Source organism: Globicephala melas, chromosome 12 (genome assembly GCF_963455315.2).
Source record: "Globicephala melas chromosome 12, mGloMel1.2, whole genome shotgun sequence".
NCBI lineage: Eukaryota > Metazoa > Chordata > Mammalia > Artiodactyla > Delphinidae > Globicephala > Globicephala melas.
The window spans coordinates 27564290-27586083 of record NC_083325.1 but is presented as its reverse complement, the minus strand read 5'-3'; the positions used below and the strand labels follow the sequence as shown (position 1 = coordinate 27586083).

The window sequence follows — 21794 nt, the reverse complement described above, 5'->3', positions numbered from 1 at the left end:
GTTTCCTTTCTTTGTGACATCTTTGTCTGGTTTTGGTATCAGGGTGATGGTGGCCACATAGAATGAGTTTGGGAGTGTTCCTCCCTCTGCTATATTTTGGAAGAGTTTGAGAAGGATAGGTGTTAGCTCTTCTCCAAATGTTTGATAGAATTCGCCTGTGAAGCCGTCTGGTCCTGGGCTTTTGTTTGTTGGAAGATTTTTAATCACAGTTTCAATTTCATTACTTGTGATTGGTCTGTTCAAATTTTCTATTTCTTCCGGGCTCAGTCTCGGCAGGTTGTGCATTTCTAAGAATTTGTCCATTTCTTCCAGGTTGTCCATTTTATTGGCATAGAGCTGCTTGTAGTAATCTCTCATGATCTTTTGTATTTCTGCAGTGTCAGTTGTTGTTTCTCCTTTTTCATTTCTAATTCTATTGATTTGAGTCTTCTCCCTTTTTTTCTTGAAGAGTCTTCCTAATGCTTTATCAATTTTGTTTATCTTCTCAAAGAACCAGCTTTTAGTTTTATTGATCTTTGCTATCGTTTCCTTCATTTCTTTTTCATTTATTTCTGATCTGATCTTTATGATTTCTTTCCTTCTGCTAAATTGGGGTTTGTTTGTTCTTCTTTCTCAATTGCTTTAGGTGCAAGGTTAGGTTGTTTATTTGGAATGTTTCCTGTTTTTAAGGTAGGATTGTATAAACTTCCCTCTTAGAACTGCTTTTGCTGCATCCCATAGGCTTTGAGTCGTCGGGTCTCCATTGTCATTTGTTTCTAGGTATTTTTTGATTTCCTCTTTGATTTCTTCAGTGGTCACTTTGTTATTAAGTAGTGTATTGTTTAGCTCCATGTGTTTGTATTTTTTACAGATCTTTTCGTGTAATTGATATCTAGTCTCCTAGTGTTGTAGTTGGAAAAGATACTTGATACGATTTCAATTTTCTGAAATTTACCAAGGCGAGATTATTGACCCAAGATATGATCTATCCTGGAGAATGTTCCATGAGCAATTGAGAAAAATGTGTATTCTGTTGTTTTTGGTTGAAAAGTCCTATAAATATCAATTAAGTCCATCTTGTTTAATGTATCATTTAAAGCTTATGTTTCCATATTTATTTTCATTTTGGATGATCTGTCCATTGGTGGAAGTGGGGTGTTAAAGTCCCCTACTATGATTGTGTTACTGTCGATTTCCCCTTTTATGGCTGTTAGTATTTGCCTTATGTATTGAGGTGCTCCTATGTTGGGTGCATAAATATTTACAACTGTTACACCTTCTTCTTGGATCTATCCTTTGATCATTATGTAGTGTCCTTATTTGTCTCTTGTAATAGGCTTTATTTTAAAGTCTATTTTGTCTGATATGAGAATTGCTACTCCAACTTTCTTCTGATTTCCATTTGCATGGAATATCTTTTTCCATCCCCTTACTTTCAGTCTGTATGTGTCTCTAGGGCTGAAGTGGGTCTCTTGTAGACAGCATATATACGGGTCTTGTTTTTGTATCCATTCAGTCAGTCTGTGTCTTTTCGTGGGAGCATTTAATCCATTTACATTTAAGGTAATTATCAATATGTATGTTCCTATTCCCATTTACTTAATTGTTTTGGGTTTATTTTTGTAGGTCTTTTCCTTCTCGTGTTTCTTGCCTAGAGAAGTTCCTTTAGCAGTTGTTGTAAAGCTGGTTTGGTGGTGCTGAACTCTGTCAGCTTTTGCTTGTTTGTAAAGGTTTTAATTTCTCCATCAAATCTGAATGAGATCTTTTCTGGGTAGAGTAATCTTGGTTGTAGGTTTTTCTCCTTCATCACTTTAAATACGTCCTGCCACTCCCTTCTGGCTTGCAGAGTTTCTGCTGAAAGATCAGCTGTTAACCTTATGGGGATTCCCTTGTGTGTTATTTGTTGTTTTTCCCTTGCTGCTTTTAATATGTTTTCTTTGTATTTAATTTTTGATAGTTTGATTAATATGTGTCTTGGCGTATTTCTCCTTGGATTTATCCTGTATGAGACTCTCTGTGCTTCCTGGACTTGATTAACTATTTCCTTTCCCATAGTAGGGAAGTTTTCAACTATAATCTCTTCAAATATTTTCTCAGTCCCTTTCTTTTTCTCTTCTTCTTCTGGGACCCCTATAATTCGAATGTTGGTGCATTTAATGTTATCCCAGAGGTCTCTGAGACTGTCCTCAGTTCTTTTCATTCTTTTTTCTTTATTCTGCTCTGCAGTAGTTATTTCCACTATTTTATCTTCCAGGTCACTTTTCCGTTCTTCTGCCTCAGTTATTCTGCTATTGATGCCTTCTAGAGTATTTTTAATTTCATTTATTGTGTTGTTCATCATTGCTTGTTTCCTCTTTAGGTCTTCTAGGTCCTTGTTAAATGTTTCTTGCATTTTCTCTATTCTATTTCCAAGATTTTGGATTATCTTTACTATCATTATTCTGAATTCTTTTTCAGGTAGACTGCCTATTTCCTCTTTATTTGTTAGGTCTGGTGGGTTTTTACCTTGCTCCTTCATCTGCTGTGTGTTTTTCTGTCTTTTCATTTTGCTTATCTTACTGCGTTTGAGGTCTCCTTTTCGCAGGCTGCAGGTTTGTAGTTCCCATTGTTTTTGGTGTCTGCCCCCAGTGGCTAAGGTTGGTTCAGTGGGTTGTGTAGGTTTCCTGGTGGAGGGGCCTAGTGCCTGTGTTCTGGTGGATGAGGCTGGATCTTGTCTTTCTGGTGGGGAGGTCCACGTTTGGTGGTGTGTTTTGGGGTGTCTGTAGCCTTATTATGATTAGAGGCAGCCTCTCTGCTAATGGATGGGGCTGTGTTCCTGTCTTGTTAGTTGTTTGGCATAGGGTGTCCAGCACTGTAGCTTGCTGGTCATTGACTGAAGCTGGGTGTGGTCTTGGTGTTGAGATGGAGATCTCTGGGAGATTTTCGTGGTTTGATTTTACATGGAGCTGGGAGGTCTCGTGGACCACTGTCGTGAAGTTGGCTCTCCCACCTCAGAGGCACAGCACTGATCCCTGGCTGGAGCACCAAGAGCCTTTCATCTACACGCCTCAGAATAAAAGGGAGAAAAAATAGAAAGAAAGAAAGAGAGAAAGAGAGAAAGAAAGGAAGGAAGGAAGGTAGGAGGATAAAATAAAGTAGGATAAGATAAAATAAAGTTATTAAAATAAAAATAATTATTAAGAAAAAAAATTTTTTTTAAGTAAAAAGAAAAAGAGAAAAACCGGACGGTCAGAACCCTAGGACAAATGGTGAAAGCAAAGCTATACAGACAAAATCTCACACAGAAGCCTACACATACACACTCACAAAAAGAGGAGAAGGGCAAAAAATTATTTGTCTTGCTCCCAAAGTCCACCTCCTCAATTTGGGATGATTCGTTGTTTATTCATGTATTCCACAGATGCAGGGTACATCAAGCTGATTGTGGAGATTTAATCTGCTGCTTCTGAGGCTGCTGGGAAAAATTTCCCTTTCTCTTTGTTCGCACAGCTCCCGGGGTTCAGCTTTGGATTTGGACCCGCCCCTGTGTGTAGGTTGCCTGAGGGCGTCTGTTCTTCACTCAGACAGAACGGGGTTAAAGGAGCAGCTGATTGGGGGCTCTGGCTCACTCAGGCCGGGCGGAGGGAGGGGTACGGATGCGGAGCGAGCCTGCAGCAGCAGAGGCCGGCGTGACGTTGCACCAGCCTGAGGCGTGCCGTGCGTTCTCACGGGGAAGTTGTCCCTGGATCACGGGACCCTGGCAGTGGCGGGCTACACAGGCTCCCGGGAGGGGAGGTGTGTATAGTGACCTGTGCTCGCACACAAGCTTCTTGGTGGCTGCAGCAGCAGCCTTAGCGTCTCATGCCCGTCTCTGGGGTCGGCGCTGATAGCCGTGGCTCGCGCCCGTTTCTGGAGCTCCTTTAAGCAGCGCTCTTAATCCCCTCTCATCTCGCACCAGGAAACAAAGAGGCAAGAAAAAGTCTCTTGTCTCTTCGCAGCTCCAGACTTCCCCTGGACTCTCTCCTGGCTAGCAGTGGTGCACTAACCCCTTAAGGCTATGTTCACGCAGCCAACCCCAGTCCTCTCCTGCATCCGACCTAAGTCCGATCCTCAGCTCCCAGCCCACGCCTGTCCCGGCGGGTGAGCAGACAAGCCTCTCGGGCTGGTGAGTGCTGGCCGGCACCGATCCTCTGTGCGGGAATCTCTCCGCTTTGCCCTCCGCACCCCTGTGGCTGTGCTCTTCTCCGTGGCTCTGAAGCTTCCACCTCTGCCACCCGCAGTCTCTGCCCGTGAAGGGGCTTCTAGTGTGTGGAAACCTTTCCTCCTTCTCAGCTCCCTCCCACTGGTGCAGGTCCCATCCCTATTCTTTTGTCTCTGTTTTTTCTTTTTTCTTTTGTCCTATCCAGGTACGTGGGGAGTTTCTTGCCTTTTGGGAGGTCTGAGGTCTTCTGTCAGCGATCAGTGGGTGTTCTATAGGAGTAGTTCCACGTGTAGATGTATTTCTGATGTAACTGTGGGGAGGAAGATGATCTCCACATCTCTGTTCTCCAGAATCCTTTTTTGTATCACATTTTGTTTATCCCTTTATCAGTTAGTAAGACACTTGGAATGTTTCTGCCTATTGGCTATTGTGAGTAGTGCTGCTGTGAACATAGGTTTGTAAATATCTCTTTGAGACGGTGCCTTCAGTTCTTTTGGATATATACTCAGAAGTGGGATTGCCAGATCATGTGGTAGTTCTATTTTTAGTTTTCTAAGGAAACTCCCTCCTGTTTTCCACAGTGGTTGCACCATTTTATATTCCCACCAACACGACACAAGGGTCCCAGTTTCTCCACATCTTCACCAACATTTGTTATTTTCTCTCTCTTCCTTTTTTTTGTTTTTGATAGCAGCCATCCTGATGAGTGTGAGGTGATGTCTCATTGTAGGTTTTTTAAAATTGTTTTTACAGTAGGTCCTTGTTGGTTATCTATTTTATTTTATTAATTTATTTAAAAAATATTTATTTATTTATTTGGCTGCACTGGGTATTAGTTGCGGCACGTGGGATCTTTTAGTTGTGGCTTGTGAACTCTTAGCTGTGGCATGTGGGATCTAGTTCCCTGACTAGGGATCGAACCTGGGCCCCCTGCTTTGGGAGCAGAGAGTCTTAACCACTGGACCACCAGGGAAGTCCCTCATTGTAGTTCTGATTTGTATTTTTCTAATGATTAGTGATGTTGAGCATCTTTTCATGTGCTTATTGGCCATTTGTATATGTTTGGAGAAATGGCTCATCAAGTTCTTTGCCCATTTGATAATTGGTTAATTGGGTGTTTTGTTTTGTTTTTGTTTTTGAGTTTGAGTTCTTTATATATTATGGATATTAATCCCATATCAGATACATGATTTTCAAATATTTTCCCCCATTCTGTGGGTTGCCTGTTTACTCTTTTTTTTTTAAATTGGAGTGTAGTTGCTTTACAGTGTTGTGTTAGTTTCTGCTGTACAGTGAAGTGAATCAGCTATATGTATACATATATCCCCTCTTTTTTGGATTTCCTTTCCAGTTAGGTCACCACAGAGCACTGAGTAGAGTTCCCTGTGCTATACAGCAGGTTTCCTTTTTACTCTTGTTGATGGTGTCTTCTGATATACAGAATTTAAAAATTTTCATGAAATCCAGTTTGTCTGTTGTTTCTTTTGTTGCTTGTGCCTTTGGTATCATATCCAGGAAATCACTGCCAAATTTGCTGTTGTGCAACTTTTGCTTTGAGTTTTCTAAGAGTTTTATAGTTTTAGGTCTTAACATTTAAGTCTTTGGTCCGTTTAGAGTTGAGTTTTGTGTATGTTGCTAGGTGAGAGTGTAACTTCATTCTTTTGCATGTGGATAACCAGTTTTATGAGCAACAGTTGTTGAAAAGACTATCCTTTTCCCATTGAATGGTCTTGATACCTTTGCTGAAAATCATTTGACCATGTATGTGAGAGTTTATTCCTGGGGTCTCTTTGCTCTAGCCTGGGACTTCCAATAATGTGTTGAATAGAAGTGGCAAGAGTGGGCATTCTTGCCTTGTTCCTGGTCTTAGAGGAAAAGCTTTCAGTTTTACACTGTTGAGTGTGGTGAGAGTTAGTTGTGGGCCCTCATAAATGGCCTTTATTATATTGATTAGTTTCCTTCCATTCCTGATTTGTTGAGTGCTTTTTCATGAAAGGGTGTTGAGCATTGTCAACTGCTTTTTCTGTATCAGTCAAGATGATCATGTGGTTTTGTCCTTCATTCTGTTAATGTGAAGTATTATATTGGTTGATTTTTATGTGTTGAATCATCCTTACATTTCATGGTTAATTCCCACTTGATCATGGTGTATACATACTTCTTTTAATGTGTTGTGAATCCTGTGTGCTAGTATTTTGTTGAGGATGAGTGAAGCCATCTGGTCCTTGGCTTTTCTGTGTTGGCAGGTTTTTGATTACTGATTGAATCTCCTTGCTAGTTATATGTTTGTTCAGATTTTCTGTTTTTTCATGATTCAGTCTTGGTAGGTTGTGTCTTTCTAGGGATTTATGTATGTCTTCTTGGCTATCCAATTTGTTGGTATACAGTTGTTCATAGTATTTATTCTCTTATAATCCTTATTTCTGTGGCATTGGTTGTAATATTCCCTCTTTCATTTCTGATTTTATTATTTGAGTCTTCTTTTTTTCCTTAGTCAGTCTGGCTAAGAGGTTGTCAATATTGTTGATCTTCTGAAAAACACACTTTTAGTTTCATGATTTTTTTTTTTCTGTTGACTATTTCATTTATCTGTGCTCTAATCTTTGTTATTTCCTTCCTTCTGCCTGCTTTAGGTTTAGTTCTTCTTTTAGTTCCTTGAGGTACAAGTTAGATTGCTTACTTGAGATCTTGCCTTTTTTTTAATATATGCATTTACGGCTATAAACTTCCTTCTTAGTACTTCTTTCGCTGCGTCCATAAGTTTTTTGGCATTTCGCGTTTTCATCTGTGTCCAGGTATTTTCTAATTTCCTTTGTGACTTCTTGTTTGACCCATTGGTTTTGTAAGACACGTGTTTAATTTCCACATATTGTAAAATTTCCAGTTTTTCTTGTGCTATTTGTTTCTAGTTTCATTCCATTGTGATTGGAAAAGATACTGTGTATTATGATTTCAGTCTTCTTGAATTTATTAAGACTTGCTTTGTGGTAGACATGTGTTCTATCCTGTAGAAGGTTGCATGTGTACTTGAGAAAATGTGTTCTGCTGTTGTTGGGTGGAGTGTTCTGTGTATATGTTATGTCTGATTGGTCTGTAGTGCTGTTCAATTTCTATATTTCCTTATTCTTCTGTATGGTTGTTCTGTTCATTATTGAAAGTGGGTGTTGAAGCCTCTTATGTTGCTGTGTATTTCTCTCTTCAATTCTTTCAACATCTGCCTCATTAATTTAGGAGCTCTGAGGTTTGGTGCATAAATACTTACAAATCTTGGTGAATTGACCCCTTTTTAAAAAAATAAAATTTATTTATTTATGGCTGCATTGGGTCCTTGTTGCTTTGTGTGGGTTTTCTCTAGTTGCGGGCTTCTCATTGCAGTTGCTTCTATTGTTGCAGAGTATGGGCTGTAAGCATGTGGGCTTCCGTAGTTGTGGTATGCGGGCTTCAGTAGTTGTGGCTCGTAGGCTCTAGGGTGCAGGCTCAATAGTTGTGGCTCATGGGCTTAGTTGCTCCGCGGCATGTGGGATCTTCCCAGACCAGGGCTCGAACCTGTGTTCCCTGCATTGGCAGGCAGATTCTTAACCACTGCACAACCAGGGAAGCCCTGAATTGACCCTTTTATCATTATATGATATTTTTCTTCGTCTCTTGTAACGGTTTTTGACTCAAAGTCTATTTTGTCTGAAACTAATATAGCCACTCCTGTGCTCTTTTGGTTACTATTTGCATGAAATCTCTTTTTTCATCCTTTTACTTGGAATCGATATGTATCCTTATATCTAAAATGTTTCTTTGATAGACAACATGTAGTTGGAAGACTACTAAAGACCAGTATTTCTTTTTTTAAATATTTATTTATTTATTTTGGCTGCACTGGGTCTTAGTTGTGGCACACAGGATTTTCGTTGTGGCACATGGGATCTTTAGTTGTGGCATGCATGCAGGATCTATATCCCCGACCAGGGATCGAACCCGGGCCCCCTGCATTGGGAGCTCAGAGTCTTAGCCACTGGGCCACCAGGGAAGACCCAGACTGCTAACTTTTAATATTAAAAAATGACTCAGGGAAAGACTCTGAAACTGTTTATTTATACCAAAAGACATTTAATCTCAGATCAGAGAGTTGCTGATGACACCTGCTTAGTTTTGAAGCATTATTCTTAATTCTCTTTCAAGTATTTGGGTTATACCACTATCCAGAGGCAACTGGGAAAACTGATCAAACGTGGGAATTATTAGAAATTAATTTCCTTAATGAAGTCTATAAACCATCAAGTAGGTAATAAAAGTAAGTTCAGGGAAATGTATTTTTTAATAAGAACTTTTAATATTTAATTTTAACTTTTGGGGTTTTTTTTTAGCTGATAAAATTGAGAGTGTTCTTTTTTCTCACACGTTGGGTTAGTTGTCAAAGTGCTGGTTTCTTAATATTGTATCATTAGTGTTCTACAAATATCCTAATGAATCAAACTCTCTTATTGTAAGCTAATGTGAATCAGCAATTTTCAAAGGCAACACCCTGTGCTCTACACCCAGTATTATTTAGTTGCAGTGAATAACCATTTTGAACATTCATTTTGGCATTCTTTCCTCGAGGGCTCAAAGAAGACTAACTGTGCCAAAACATTGGCTGCATTGTTACTTATTTAGGGATTTCAAATTGCCAAAATGAATTTGCAAAATGCCTTTCTTTGTTTTCTGTTCTTTATCCCTTAAAAAATGCCATTGAAGCAAGGTGGGTGTGCCCCATGGTGTTCTACCTTTTGAGAAAAACCTCTTGGAAGAGTTGATACCATAGAAATCTCTTTAGTTGAATAGATTTTAAGTTAAGCTTGCCTTTCTATGGTCAAAAGCACATTGTTGTAAGCGCTCTGTAAAAATGTTTTGTTAGTGTAGTAACTTTTAATTCTGGGGGGAAAAAATCTTAATGACCTTGGGTTTCCTTCAGAGGCTCTTTCACATTTTTGGTTGTGTTAGCATTCATCTTTTCTTGACTCATAACTGCCTGTTTTACTTTTAATAACCTTTTCTTTTTTTATGGACATTGTGTCTTTTTAAAAAGTCTTTTTAAGGGTCTGAGATATTCTCATTTTAAAGTCTTTTGAAAGTATAGTTTGTAATCTCATTTTTAGCAGGAGTGTTATTTTGTTTTCTCTTTTGGTGCATCCTTCTCTACCTGGTGTTTTTTTTGGTTGTCTCTGCCTTGCCCCTTGTGGTTCCTTCTTTATAAGGAAGGTTTATATTGGAAGCTTTGGGTTCTTACTCTCCAGGAATATTGGGGAAAATCTCAATAACCAGTACCTGAACCAGCAGGTGAGTTGACTGAGGTCACTTTTGTTTGATAACCTCTGATCTTTTCCATGTGCATTGCTTCAGCCTTGGGCAGTAGTCACAGCTTTTATTGCCTTCTTTCACAGAAGGGAGAGCCCTGCTTCAACTCCTGATTTCACAGAATGAGCCTAACTTTGTCCCCACTTTCCATGCTATAAGATGATTTTAGTTCCTATTATTAGAGTTAATTTCTTAGGTGTCTCAAATAGTAAGATTGTAAAATAGATAACTTGCTTGTTTCTGCTTGCTTCTTTTACTGCTACAAATATAGGAGGTTAAAGAACTGCTGTGGTTTGTTGGAATATGTTGAGTCCTTACTGGGTAACCTTAAATCCCTGTTTCCTTATTTTTAAGTGAAGATAATTTGGACAGTGGTTGTGAAGCCCAAATGTTACTATATTTGTGAAAGTGCTTTATAAACAGAGAAACATAATCTAAATGTTAGACTTTATTATTGTTTAGTCATAAGGATTGTGTTATTATTCTATTTAAGTCTTTTGATCTTCAGGTTGTTCCATTGACCTGTCATGTATGGCAACAGCCATTATATCAAAACAATAGTGGAACACAGATTTCTGATACTAATATGGTCTCTTTGGAAAAAACAGCTCAGTGGTGTTCTGGGGATGATCTGGTATGTCTTGCATAACTGGCAAACTATCTTTTGGTAAGCAGCATGAGAAATTCTGATTTAGCTATGAAGAATGGAAAGAGGTGAATTACTTTAATATTCCATTTTTCTAATAGATCTTTGGCAGCCTTAATTATGTAGAACAGCGTTTAATTTTTTTTTTTTGGTCTCAGGACTCCTTCACATTCTTCAAAAGTATTTTAAAGAGCTTTTGTTTATAAGGGTTATCTGTATCAATATTTAGCTTACAAAAAAATTAAAACATTTAAAAAATATTTACTTAGAAATAACAAACTCATTACATATTAACATACAAATATATTTTTAAATGAAAAATGGCTATTTTCCAAAACAAAAAAAATTAGTTGAAAGGGTGGCATTGTTTTACAGTTTTGCATAGCTCTTTAATGTCAGGCTTACTAGAAGACAGTTGGTGTATTAGGCAGGGTTCTCCAGAAAAATAGAACCAATAGGAAACATATACGTATGTAAATAGGTAAATACAAATATATATATATATATATATATGTAAAATAAGGAATTGGTTCATGTGATTATGGAGGCTGAGAATTCCCAAGATCTGTCCTGGGGATCCAGGAGAGCTGATAGTATAGTTCCAGTCTGAAACTGAAGGCCCGAGAACCAGGAGCTGACTGATGGTGTATGTTCTAGCCCAAGTCTAGAGGTCCGAGGACCAGGTGAGCTGATGGTGTAAGTTCCACTCCAGGTCCAAGTCCGAAGCAGAAGACTGATGTCCCAGCTTGAAGACCATCAGGCAGAGAGAGCGAATTATCTTTTGCTCAGCCTTTTGTTCTATTCAGGCCTTTAATGGGTTGGATGAGGCCTGCCCACCTTAAGAAGGGCAGTCTCCTTTACTAAGTCTGTGGATCAGATGTTAATCTCATCCAGACACACCCTCACAGACACACCCAGATGTTTAACCAAATACTTGGCACAGCCAAGTTGACACATAAAGTTAACCATCATAACTGAATTCCCAGATCTGCTTCTGCATTTAGTCCATTGGGATATATTGTTTTGGTTGAATTATGTGAAGAAAATCTGACCTTACATAGATATGTAGTTAGAAAAGGGAGGCCCACTTAACTTCCCTGAAAGGGTGTCAGTGACCCCCAGGGATCTTCGGACCATACTTTGGGAACCACTGATCTAGAGCATAGTAATAAACTTAGAAGAAATGGAAAAAATTGTGAGCAGATAGGAAAAAGCCTCATATATGTTTGTTGGAGGAAAAAAATGCATCCTTACTCATAATGATTATTTAAGGTTGATTATCTAATAACTTGGGTATCAGATTTCTTCTAGTACCTTCAATTTCCCCTAAATTGCATTTATTATCCATTAAATGCAAGGTATGGAGGAAGGAGATTTACTGTTGCCAAGTGAAAAGGGTTAAGAGAAACCCTGACCAGAAAAAGCATGGTACTCTGTGATCATTAAATGGAAGGGGGATTGTTATGGGTTGAATTGTGTGCCCCAAAATGATGTGTTGAAGTCCCAATCTGCAGTACCTCAGAATGTGACCTTATTTGGAAATATAGTGATGGAAGATAGAACTATTTAAATTAAGAAGAGATCGTACTGGATTTAGGGTGGGCCCTTAATCCAATATGACTGGTGTCCTTGTAAGAGAGAGACACACAGGAAGAGGTCTGCTCTATGAAGACAGAGGCAGAGATGGAGTTATGCTGCCATAAGCCAAGAAATGCCCGGGGCTTCGAGAAAGAGGAAGAGGTAAGAAGGATCCTCCCCTAGAGGCTTTGGATGGAGCATGGCCCTGCCAACACCTTGATTTCAGACTTGTAGCCTCCAGAACTGTGAGAGAATAAATTTCTGTTGTTTTAAGCCCTCCACTTTGTGTAAGTTCATTATGGCAGCTTTAGGAAACGAATACAGAGGTATATTCCTAAGTAGTTTAATATCCTCTGAGGGCATGTTTATGGTAGAGCACAGTCCAAAAATGGATATCTTGCCTTTTTTTGGTCCTTGTTTTATAAAATATAAACCGTGGATAGATGCTGTAGCTCTTCATTTCTGCCTTTATGCCTGTGTTCCTCAGAAGAACTGGAGGATTATACCACTTCCTAATTCTCTCCCCTCTTTTCTCCTTCTGTTTATTCTGCTCATTCATCCTTGTCGCTGTCATCCAAATTAACTTTTTTTTATTCAATGAAAACTATAGCCCTTGCTACACTGTCGTCTTTTAGTTTCTTTCACTTCAGCTTACATTACCCATCCAAGGTCTGAAACTCTTGGATCTTTGATCTAATGTGCAGAGATTTTTTTCCTTCACTCCTCCCAACCTTCTCCTATCCCTGCTTACCCCATGGTCACAGTCTAGACCTTATCAGCTCCAGCAACTTGAGTACAAATGTCTCATCCTTTCTTCCCTCCAGCTACTGCCCCATTTAATGTTTCTGCTCCCTGTTAAGTGAAATTTTCAAGAGTTTTTGGTCTCTATTTTCTGATACCTTATCCTCATGTTTTAAAAAGTCAGGTTTATTGAGGTATAATTTAAATACAGCAAAATTAACTCTTTCAGGTGTGCAGTTTGATGAGCTTTGACAAATACATACAGTTATATAACTACTACACATTTGACTGCCATCACTCCCAAAAAGTTTCCTTGTACCCCTTTGTAGTCAGTCATCTCCCCCATGCTTAGTCCCTGGCAACCGCTAATCTCATTTCTGTCTATAGTTTTGCCTTTCAGAATTGTAGTGTGTAGATTTTTTAAAAAATAATTAATTTATTTTTGGCTGCATTGGGTCTTTGTTGCTGCACGCGGGCTTTCTCTAGTTGTGGCAAGTGGGGGCTACTCTTCTATGCAGTGCGCAGGCTTCTCTTTGCAGTGGCTTCTCTTGTTGCGGAGCCTGGGCTCTAGGCGTGCGGGCTTCAGTAGTTGTGGCACGCGGGCTCAGTAGTTGTGGCTCACGGGCTCCAGAGCACAGGCTTGGTAGTTGTGGCGCATGGGCTTTGTTGCTCTGTGACATGTGGAATCTTCCCAGACCAGGGCTCAAACCCGTGCCCACTGCAGTGGCAGGCGGATTCTTAACCACTGCACCACCAGGGAAGTCCCATGTGTAGATTTTTGAATCTGACTTCTTTCACTTGGCACATGCTTTTGAGGTTCATCCATGTTGTTGCATAAATCAGTAGCTCTTTAAAATTTATTTCTGAGTAGTATTCCACTTATGTACAGGTTTTCAGGTAGACAGCTGGTTTCATTTCTCTTGGGTAAATACCTAGGAATGGGATTGCTGGCTGATATGGTAACTGTACGTTTAACATTATAAGAAAGTGCCAAACTGTTTTCTGAAGTGCCTGTACCATTTTGCATTCCCCACGATGTATAGGAGTTCTAGTTGCTTTGCATCCTTGCCAGCTCTTGGTATTGTCAGGTTTTTTTGTTTTTGTTTTAAAATTTTTAGTCATTCTAGGTATGTTGTGGTGTCTCATTGTGTGTTTTTTAAAAAATTTTATTTATTTGTTTATGGCTGTGTATGGCTCTTTGTTTCTGTGCAAGGGCTTTCTCTAGTTGTGGCAAGTGGGGGCCACTCCTCACTGCGGTGCGCAGGCCTCTCACTATTGCGGCCTCTCCCGTTGCGGAGCACAGGCTCCAGACGCACAGGCTCAGTAATTGTGGCTCACGGGGCTAGCCGCTCCGCGGCATACGGGATCCTCCCAGACCAGGGCTCGAACCCGTGTCCCCTGCATCGGCAGGCAGACTCTCAACCACTGTGCCACCAGGGAAGCCCTCATTGTGGTTTTAATATGCATTTTCCTAATGATAATGTGCATCTTTTTGTATGCTTATTTGCCATCCATGTTTCCTCTTAATGAAGGGGTTGGTTTAAATCTCTTCCCCATTTTTTATGGGTGATTTGTTCCATTTGTTGAGTTTTGAGAGTTCTTTATATATTCTAGATGTAAGTCCTTTATATGTTTTGCAAATATTTTCTCCCAGTCTGTGGTTTTCCTTTCAATTGTTCTATTTGTTTTTTGAAGAGTAGAAGTTTTAATTTTGATGAAGTTGAAGTTGGTTTATTGATTTTTTTTTTTTATGGTTTTTACTTCTTATGTCTAACCTGGTAAATTTTGACCTAATCCTAGATCACAAAAATTTTCTCCTATATTTTTTTCTAGAACAGGGTTTCTCAGCCTTGGTGCTTTTGATATTTGGGCTAGATAATTCTTTATTTTACAGGACTGTCCTGTGTATTGTAAGATGTTTAGCAGCATCCTTGGCCTCTTCCCACTAGATATCAGTAATACTGCCCCATGTTTGTAAATGTCAAAATGTCTCCAAACATTGCCAAATGTATCATGGTTGAGGGGAGAGGAGGGTGTCAAAATCTTGCCCAGTTGAGAATGAGTTTTTGAAGTTTTATAGTTTTAAGTTTCACATTTATATCTAAATCTGTTTTGAGTTGGTTTTTGATTATGGTGTGAAGTAGGGGTCCAGCTTCATTTTCTTACATACGCATATCTAATTGTTATTCCAACACCATTTGCTGAAAATACTCCCTTTTCCCTTGGCATCTTTGTGTGGGTCTATTTCTGGACTCTCTATTCCATTGATTTATATCTCTATCATCATGCTAATACTGTGCTCTTAATTACTGTACTGTCTTGAAATCAGATAGTGTGAGTTCTCCCACTTTGTTTTTCTTTTTAAAAATGGTTTTGTTTATGCTAGATTCTTTGAATTTCCATATAAATTTTAGAATCAGTTTGTCAATTTCTATTTAAAAAGTCTGCTGGAATTTTGATTAAAATTGCCTTGAGTCTATAAATCAATTTGAAGGGAATTGACATCTTAACAATATTGAGTTCTCTAATCCATAGACACAACAGTTCTTATAGTTTTATTTAGATTTAATTAGATTGCTAATTTCTTCATCAGTGTTTTGTTGCCTTCAGTGTACCAAACTTAACACATGTTTGTATTAGACTTACTGAAATGTTAAAAAAATTTCAATTCCTACTGTTCATCACAATTATATAGGAATATAATTGACTTTCAATATTGACCTTGTATCCTATGACCTTGCTAATCTCATTTACTAGTTCTAGTATAGTTCTTTTGTAGATTCTTTAGGACTTTTTAATGTATAGACAATCATATCCATTGTATTTTTTTTCCTTTTTCCTTTTTGATATATATGCCTTATCTACTGGCTGGGATCTACTTATTCTTCTACTTGATCTTCTTGTGTTCTGTCCTCACTTCTGTGAAAGCAAGTGTCACCAACAAATTTGTGTAGCTGAATACAGTAAGCACTTTTCTGTCCTCATCTTAGATGCAATAAATAGCATTCATGTTCTTAACCAATGCTTAACTTCTTAAAATTATTTCCTTTCTCGGCTTCTCCTGGTTTTCTTTCTACTCCTCTGGCTATTCTTTCTCATCCCCTGTTAAACCTTAAAATCAGAGGTTGCAAGCTGTGGGCCTGCATATGGCTCAAATGTGGTTTGCAGAAAAAAAATTGGGGGGGCACAGTGTTTTAAAAATATTTAAACAGAATACTTTAAAGTGTGCATGCAGTGCATAGTTGGCCACAGGTCCCATTACTCTCTAATATCAGGCAGGTTTACTCATTTCTTTTACCTCCCTGTACCTCATTTCTTTTACCTCCCTGTAAAAACACATTTGAGTTTTTAACTTCTGTTTGAAATGTTGGAATGTTTTGGTTCTTGTCTAGATCTAGGGCTTTAAATATGCCTGTGTACTTAAAAATTCCAAGTTTGTATCTCCAACCTTTACTTCTCCCTCAAAATTTGTTCGTATTTATTCTGTTGTTTATTTGTCATCCCTCTTCACATCTGTCAAAAAATATTTAGAGATTTGAGGCCCTTTTTATATTGGTTAAAAAGGTATAACACTCAGAATCATAGCAGCAAAATAAGCAGAAAGAAAAGAATGGTCAACAAATTTTTTTAAATTTTATTTTATGAGGGGAAATTATAAGAGCATGTTTACATGGAGAGAGGAATGATTCAGTAGAAAGGGAAAATGCATGAAGGAAAATGGGAGAATCACATATAGGAAAGAAATCATTGAAAAAAAATGGAATGAGATGGGAAGGTCTTTGATAGGTAGTAAGACTTTTTTTAAATCACAAGATGAAAAGCTGGGTTAGGTAATGGGGTTGTAGATCTTGTGCTAGGAAGATAAGGAAGGTCCACCTCCTGTTCTTCACTTACTAAAGTAGGAAATGAGGTCATCAGTTGAAAAATGAGGAAGGAGGGTTCAGTAGTTCTGAGGAAAGTATAAAGTAATCATTTTAGCCAATCAACTTACCCGGAAAATAGAGTAGAATTTCCAGGCAAGGCTGAGTGCCCTTGAGGTTTAATGTCATCAGTCTAAAGGAAAACCAGTGTAGGTGTGTGCTTTCTTCAGCAGTGTGCTACTGCTTGGATTAAGACAAGCAGAAGGTTCAACCAGAACTGAGCTTTTGCCAGGCAAATAGGATAGTCGGGGAAAAGGGTAAGAAAGAAGAGATGTTTGCAAGGTAGTGATTATAAGGATGATTATGAACTCTCAGAGTGGTAAAGAGGGAAATACAAGTAAGAAAGGAATTATGAAAAGTGTAAATGTGACAGGTTAGTTGTCTTCAGAAGGTTACAAAATTATTGCAGTTGAGGAGCTAGAGTTAAGTAAGTGATCTGTGGAGGTCAAAGGATGGGCAGGAGAACACATGGATATGTCTCTCATCAGTAGTGAGGAATGAACTATGGGATGAGGCTCAAACCCCGGTCAAAGGGGCTAAGAGATGAGTTGGGGACCCGAGATTTTGCTATAATGAGTCACAAGATGACTGGAATTCCCTTGCTTTAAAACCTGTTCATTTGGCCCACTATCCCCTATTGAATAGAGTGCTCTCAAAAGAAAAAAATTAAAATAATCATTCTCGTATTCCTTTTATTTTCAAGTATTAAAAATGTAAAAAGCATGTTTCCAGTAGTAATGTTCGATGTTAAGGATTTGACTGATTTATCTGACATAGATGGGATTGGTATATTTTGGAATGTGAAAGGTCTATAATCCCATAAGCCATAGATGAGTAGTGTTAATATTTTAGAATATTCACTCCAATATTTTTCTCTATATCTATTTATATAACTGATATTAGGTAGTGGATAGTTGTGTATCTTTTTTTTTTTTAACTTACTGTAAGAGCATTTGGTTGGTGAATTTTAAATACTGGAAATAATCCTTTAAAGAAAAAAGTCTTGTTGAAATTGTGAAATCTTTCTAAATTGTAGTACAACATATTTTTATGGGTGGGTCATTTGGGAATGAAAATATATATTCTCTTAAAAAAATTTGAGTTGATTAAGGAAGGAGAGTAATAGACTACAAAATAATGAAAATCAGTACATTATATATCTAAGCATGTTGATTGCCGTCAATATAATGTCTCATCTTTTTATTTAAACAAATAAATGTAAATCAAGTGAATTCATTATTTAACAAAAAATTTTACGTAAATAATGAAAAACTGCAAGTAGAAGAAACATGGCAAAGAGAAAAACAAATAATTAAGTTAGAAAACAGAATTGTTAAATTCAAGACAAAATATATACATTCCTAGCAAATCCAGTCAAGAAAAAGAAAAACACCTTAATAAAATAGACTTAATACAAACCTGTCAAAGCTTATAGAGTTGGATTAGAACTAGGAAGAAATCAAGAATGTTATAATAGTACCAGCTATCAAAAAGGTTTCTGGATCTAATGGATTCACTGATGAAATCTTTTATATTTTTAAGGAAAATCAAATTTCCTTGTATTAAAAAAATATAGAACAAGGTTAGAAAACAAAAGAAGCATTCTAAAATACTGATTAATCTAATGAGTGAAAATGTAAAAGACTGTGCTAGCAAATATGATTAAGGTCTAATCTACTACTACCAAGTAAGAAATGTGAAGTTGTTGCAATATGAAGAAATTTATTGCTATATTTTAACAGATGTAATTGGGGAAAAAAAGATGCTATAATGCAGTTTGATCAAATTTAGTGCTCATTCATAATAAAATTAATTTAAAATGAAAATAGAAGAATAATAGCATGATAGGACGAATATTCTTTTTTTTTTTTTGTGGTACGCGGGCCCCTTTCACTGTTGTGGCCTCTCCCGTTGCACACGCTCCATTTGCGCAGGCTCAGCGGCCATGGCTCACGGGCCCAGCCGCTCTGCGTCATGTGGCATCCTCCCAGACCGGGGCACAAACCCGTGTTCCCTGTATCGGCAGGCAGACTCTCAACCACTGCGCCACCAGGGAAGCCCAGGACGAATATTCTTAATTATTAACTAATACCAAATTTAAAAAGAAAATGTGTTTAAAAACTGCTTACCGTTAGTATTTAATTCAACTTTATTTCAACATTGCTACCTAGTGTGGTCTGTGGATTGGTGCCAGGCCATGAATTGCTTGTTACTCTCAAGAGATAAGTACAAGAATTAAGAAGTGTTTAGAAACTTTTATAGCAATTTGATGTTTTTTAGAACTAGAAATCAGATACTTAGACTTGTGTTTTGTATTTTGGGCTTATATATCTTTTCAATTTCATTTTCCTAGTTATTTTTACTAGTTTTTAAAATTAGTTTATTTTTTTTTTACTTGTTACCTGTTAATTTTTATTAGTATTTTAATAAAATGTCAGTCTGTAATGAATAGGAAGTAGGAAAAACTGATCCTTCCTATAGATACTTTGAGAAACATTTTTCTGAATCATGCCACTAATATAAGAGTAAATATTTGAAAGAGACAAGTGAACCACTCACTACGCATGAACCATATGATGTTTTGCACTGAGAAGTCTGCTAGAAACTAGTATAGCAAGTAAGAATTCAGTAAAGTGGTCACATGTAGAGAATATCGTAGCTTTAGGTTTGGAATCTTTTTTTCAGTTTTATTATTATCACATTGTAAGATTTCATCATGAAGAACCAAATTTATTGTTTTAATGATGAGAAGTAACTATTAAAGAATAGCAGAAATGCCAGTGATTCAACATGTTGAAAGATGGGTAATAATGGGAAAAGATCAAAAATGTTATCAATATTGTGAAAAACACAGAACAGCTTTACTTTTTACAAATTTTGATGAGAATGTTGTGAAATAGGAAGCTGTATCCTACATGAAGGGACGTTTTAATCTAAATGTTAATATGTATGGTAACTCAGTTAATGATTTAGCATATTTTCCTTCAAAATTATTGTTTTAGAGAACAGAATCTTGGCATTATCTTCCTCAAGAAATGGACTCTTCCCACACCTTGGATACAACCCAGACCAGGTTTAATGTGAGAGAGAAAGGGACTGAAGTGACAGACTTCCCCTCTCTGGAGGAAGGTATATTGACCCAATCAGAAAATCAAGTAAAGGAGTCGAACAGAGATCTCTTATGTTCTCCATTGCTAGGTAATGCCTCTTTATTTTTAACTAGTAGTAATACCTCACATTTGTAAAATACTTATGGGGAAGTGCAAATCTTGCGTCTAAATCCTTTCTTGAGCTGAGGAGCTCTGTAGAACTGTACTCAAAGGTAGTAGCTTATTTCTCGTTTTCCACACTGGCCAGCTGGCCTAGTTATATTTAAATGTGCAGTTGCTCCTCATTTTATCTCCCCTTGTTGCTCTCAGAAGGGAAAAAAGTGGTAACTTCCTCTAGTGGGTATGCCTCCTTAGTCCTGAATTTGTAAACATATATGTAAACCATATATTTATCCTTTGACTACTTCTCTCAGCAGTGGAGGCTCCATGATGTATAAAAAACAAACAAAAAACAAATGTTCATGCTTAAGCTCATTAGATTCTTAAAATTAGTTAAGACATATATTATTATCCTAAGTTTTCAGACCCAGACATTGAGATAAAGAGGTTAAATGACTTGTCTGAGGTAGAGCTTCCTGCTTTCCTCTGTTTAATGTGGAACTGATTTATTAGCTCTTTACAAAAGATGAACTTTAAGTACTTTTCAAATCATCAAGGTAGGAGGTAGAATTGTATTATCACTACTTTGGATTGTTGCACATATATAAGAATGCTTAGCCAATATGGTAATTTCAGTTTTTTCATTCCTAAATCATAATTCAGACAAATATTCTTTGGTTTTTCCTTCCGTTTTCTTCAGATTTTTATTTTCAAAAATTGAAGAAAATGCCACAACCACATATTTTACAATTAACTTTTGTCAAGGGAGTGGGATTCAACCATGGAGTTGTCGTATCAGAGTTTTGTAGAGGAGCAAGAATTAGGAATTAATTCAACAAGTTCCTTTCAAATACAAGCAAATACTATCCAAGTAAAAATACTAGTGCCAGTATATTCAGTGATGTAGATCATCAAAGTCAATTTTAGTTTTATATTTTAAGAAAGATGTTAACATTAGAGTTCCCTTGTGGGAGGAGATTACTATGATAGTAGATGAAAGGGAAGACTTTGCTATGATCAGGTATTTGAAGGGCTGTCATGCTAAAGAGGAAGCAATGTATTTTTCATTTATTCATTTATTTAACAAATATCTAAGTGCCTATTGTGTGTTGGATGCTAGGGATATATAGATGAAAGCTACTTCTTCTTTTGGGAAGACAATACAGTAAAAGGAAAATAATAGTACCATGGGATGAGTTGGATAGTGGTTTAGAGCAGGAGTCTGCAAACTACTAGCCATAGTCTAAGGCCTGATTTTGTGAGCTAGAAAAGGTTTTAGCATTTTTAAAGGATTGTAAAAAGAAAAGAAGTATATAGGATAGAGATACCATGTGTGATCAACAAAGCGTAAAATATTTACTAGCTGACCTTTTATAGAAAATGTTTGCTAATTCCTATTCTAGAGGTTAAAATGAGACTATGTAGCTTATAAGGAGGCTGTTTTCAACTTGATACAAGAAAGAACTTTCTAATAGAGCCATTTAATACTGGAAAGGCTGTATAACAAAAAAAAGTGAGCATTATGTCATAGCAAAATGTCAAGCGAAGTTCTCTAATAGGATAGTTTCAGCATTGGGTTGGAGATTGTGCTACATGGCTTCTAATGTATTTTCTAATGTAAAGTTTTATAACTCCAGCTTCTCATTTACTATAGATAAAGTAGAACATTTTAATTATTAGATCCCAGGATCTGATGGCCAGAGGAAATTTCATCATTGCTTTTTTGTTATGCTTGAATCCACTCATTGTAGGGTGTACCTCACCAATGGCAAATGTCATGATGATGACTGGTGCCAGAACAGTTAGGTATCTCAAAAAAGAGTGATCCAGGCCATCAGTAATTGCCAAAATGTGAGGAAATGTGGGGTCTTTGTTAAAAAATCTTCATGATTCTTAGAGGGGTAAAGATTTCTGTTATGAAGGTTTAAGACTGAGTCTGTAGCCAAAGAGGAACCATACCGATTAGTCCTTGGTGGTAAAGGTTATCGTTATCTTTCAGTTTCTTATTTTTAATTAATCCATTCAGTAAATAAATAATTGTATTTTGAGTGCCTACTAAATGTAGCTGGTACTTTGCTAGGCACTGAGGGTACAGCTGTAAATAATGCAGACATGGAGTTGATAATCTAGGTGGGAAGCAGACAGACCAAAGATTAAAACAAGAGTGTGACAGTTATGATAGGGAAGGTATGCAGTATTATTAGAGGCATTCT

The 21794-nt window shown here is 37.4% G+C and overlaps 1 protein-coding gene across 2 annotated transcripts in view; it reads left to right on the top strand.

The window, feature by feature from the left end:
• ALMS1 (ALMS1 centrosome and basal body associated protein) overlaps positions 1–21794 on the top strand; it is a 228570-nt gene that overhangs the window by 15221 nt on the left and 191555 nt on the right. The window contains exon 2 of one of the 2 annotated variants that reach the window (XM_030877577.2): positions 19375–19570. The exons of the other annotated variant lie outside the window; for it this stretch is intronic. Within the exon in view, the coding sequence (XP_030733437.2) occupies positions 19375–19570 (196 nt within the window). The remainder of the gene's footprint in view (positions 1–19374; positions 19571–21794) is intronic. 2 annotated transcript variants of the gene reach the window in all.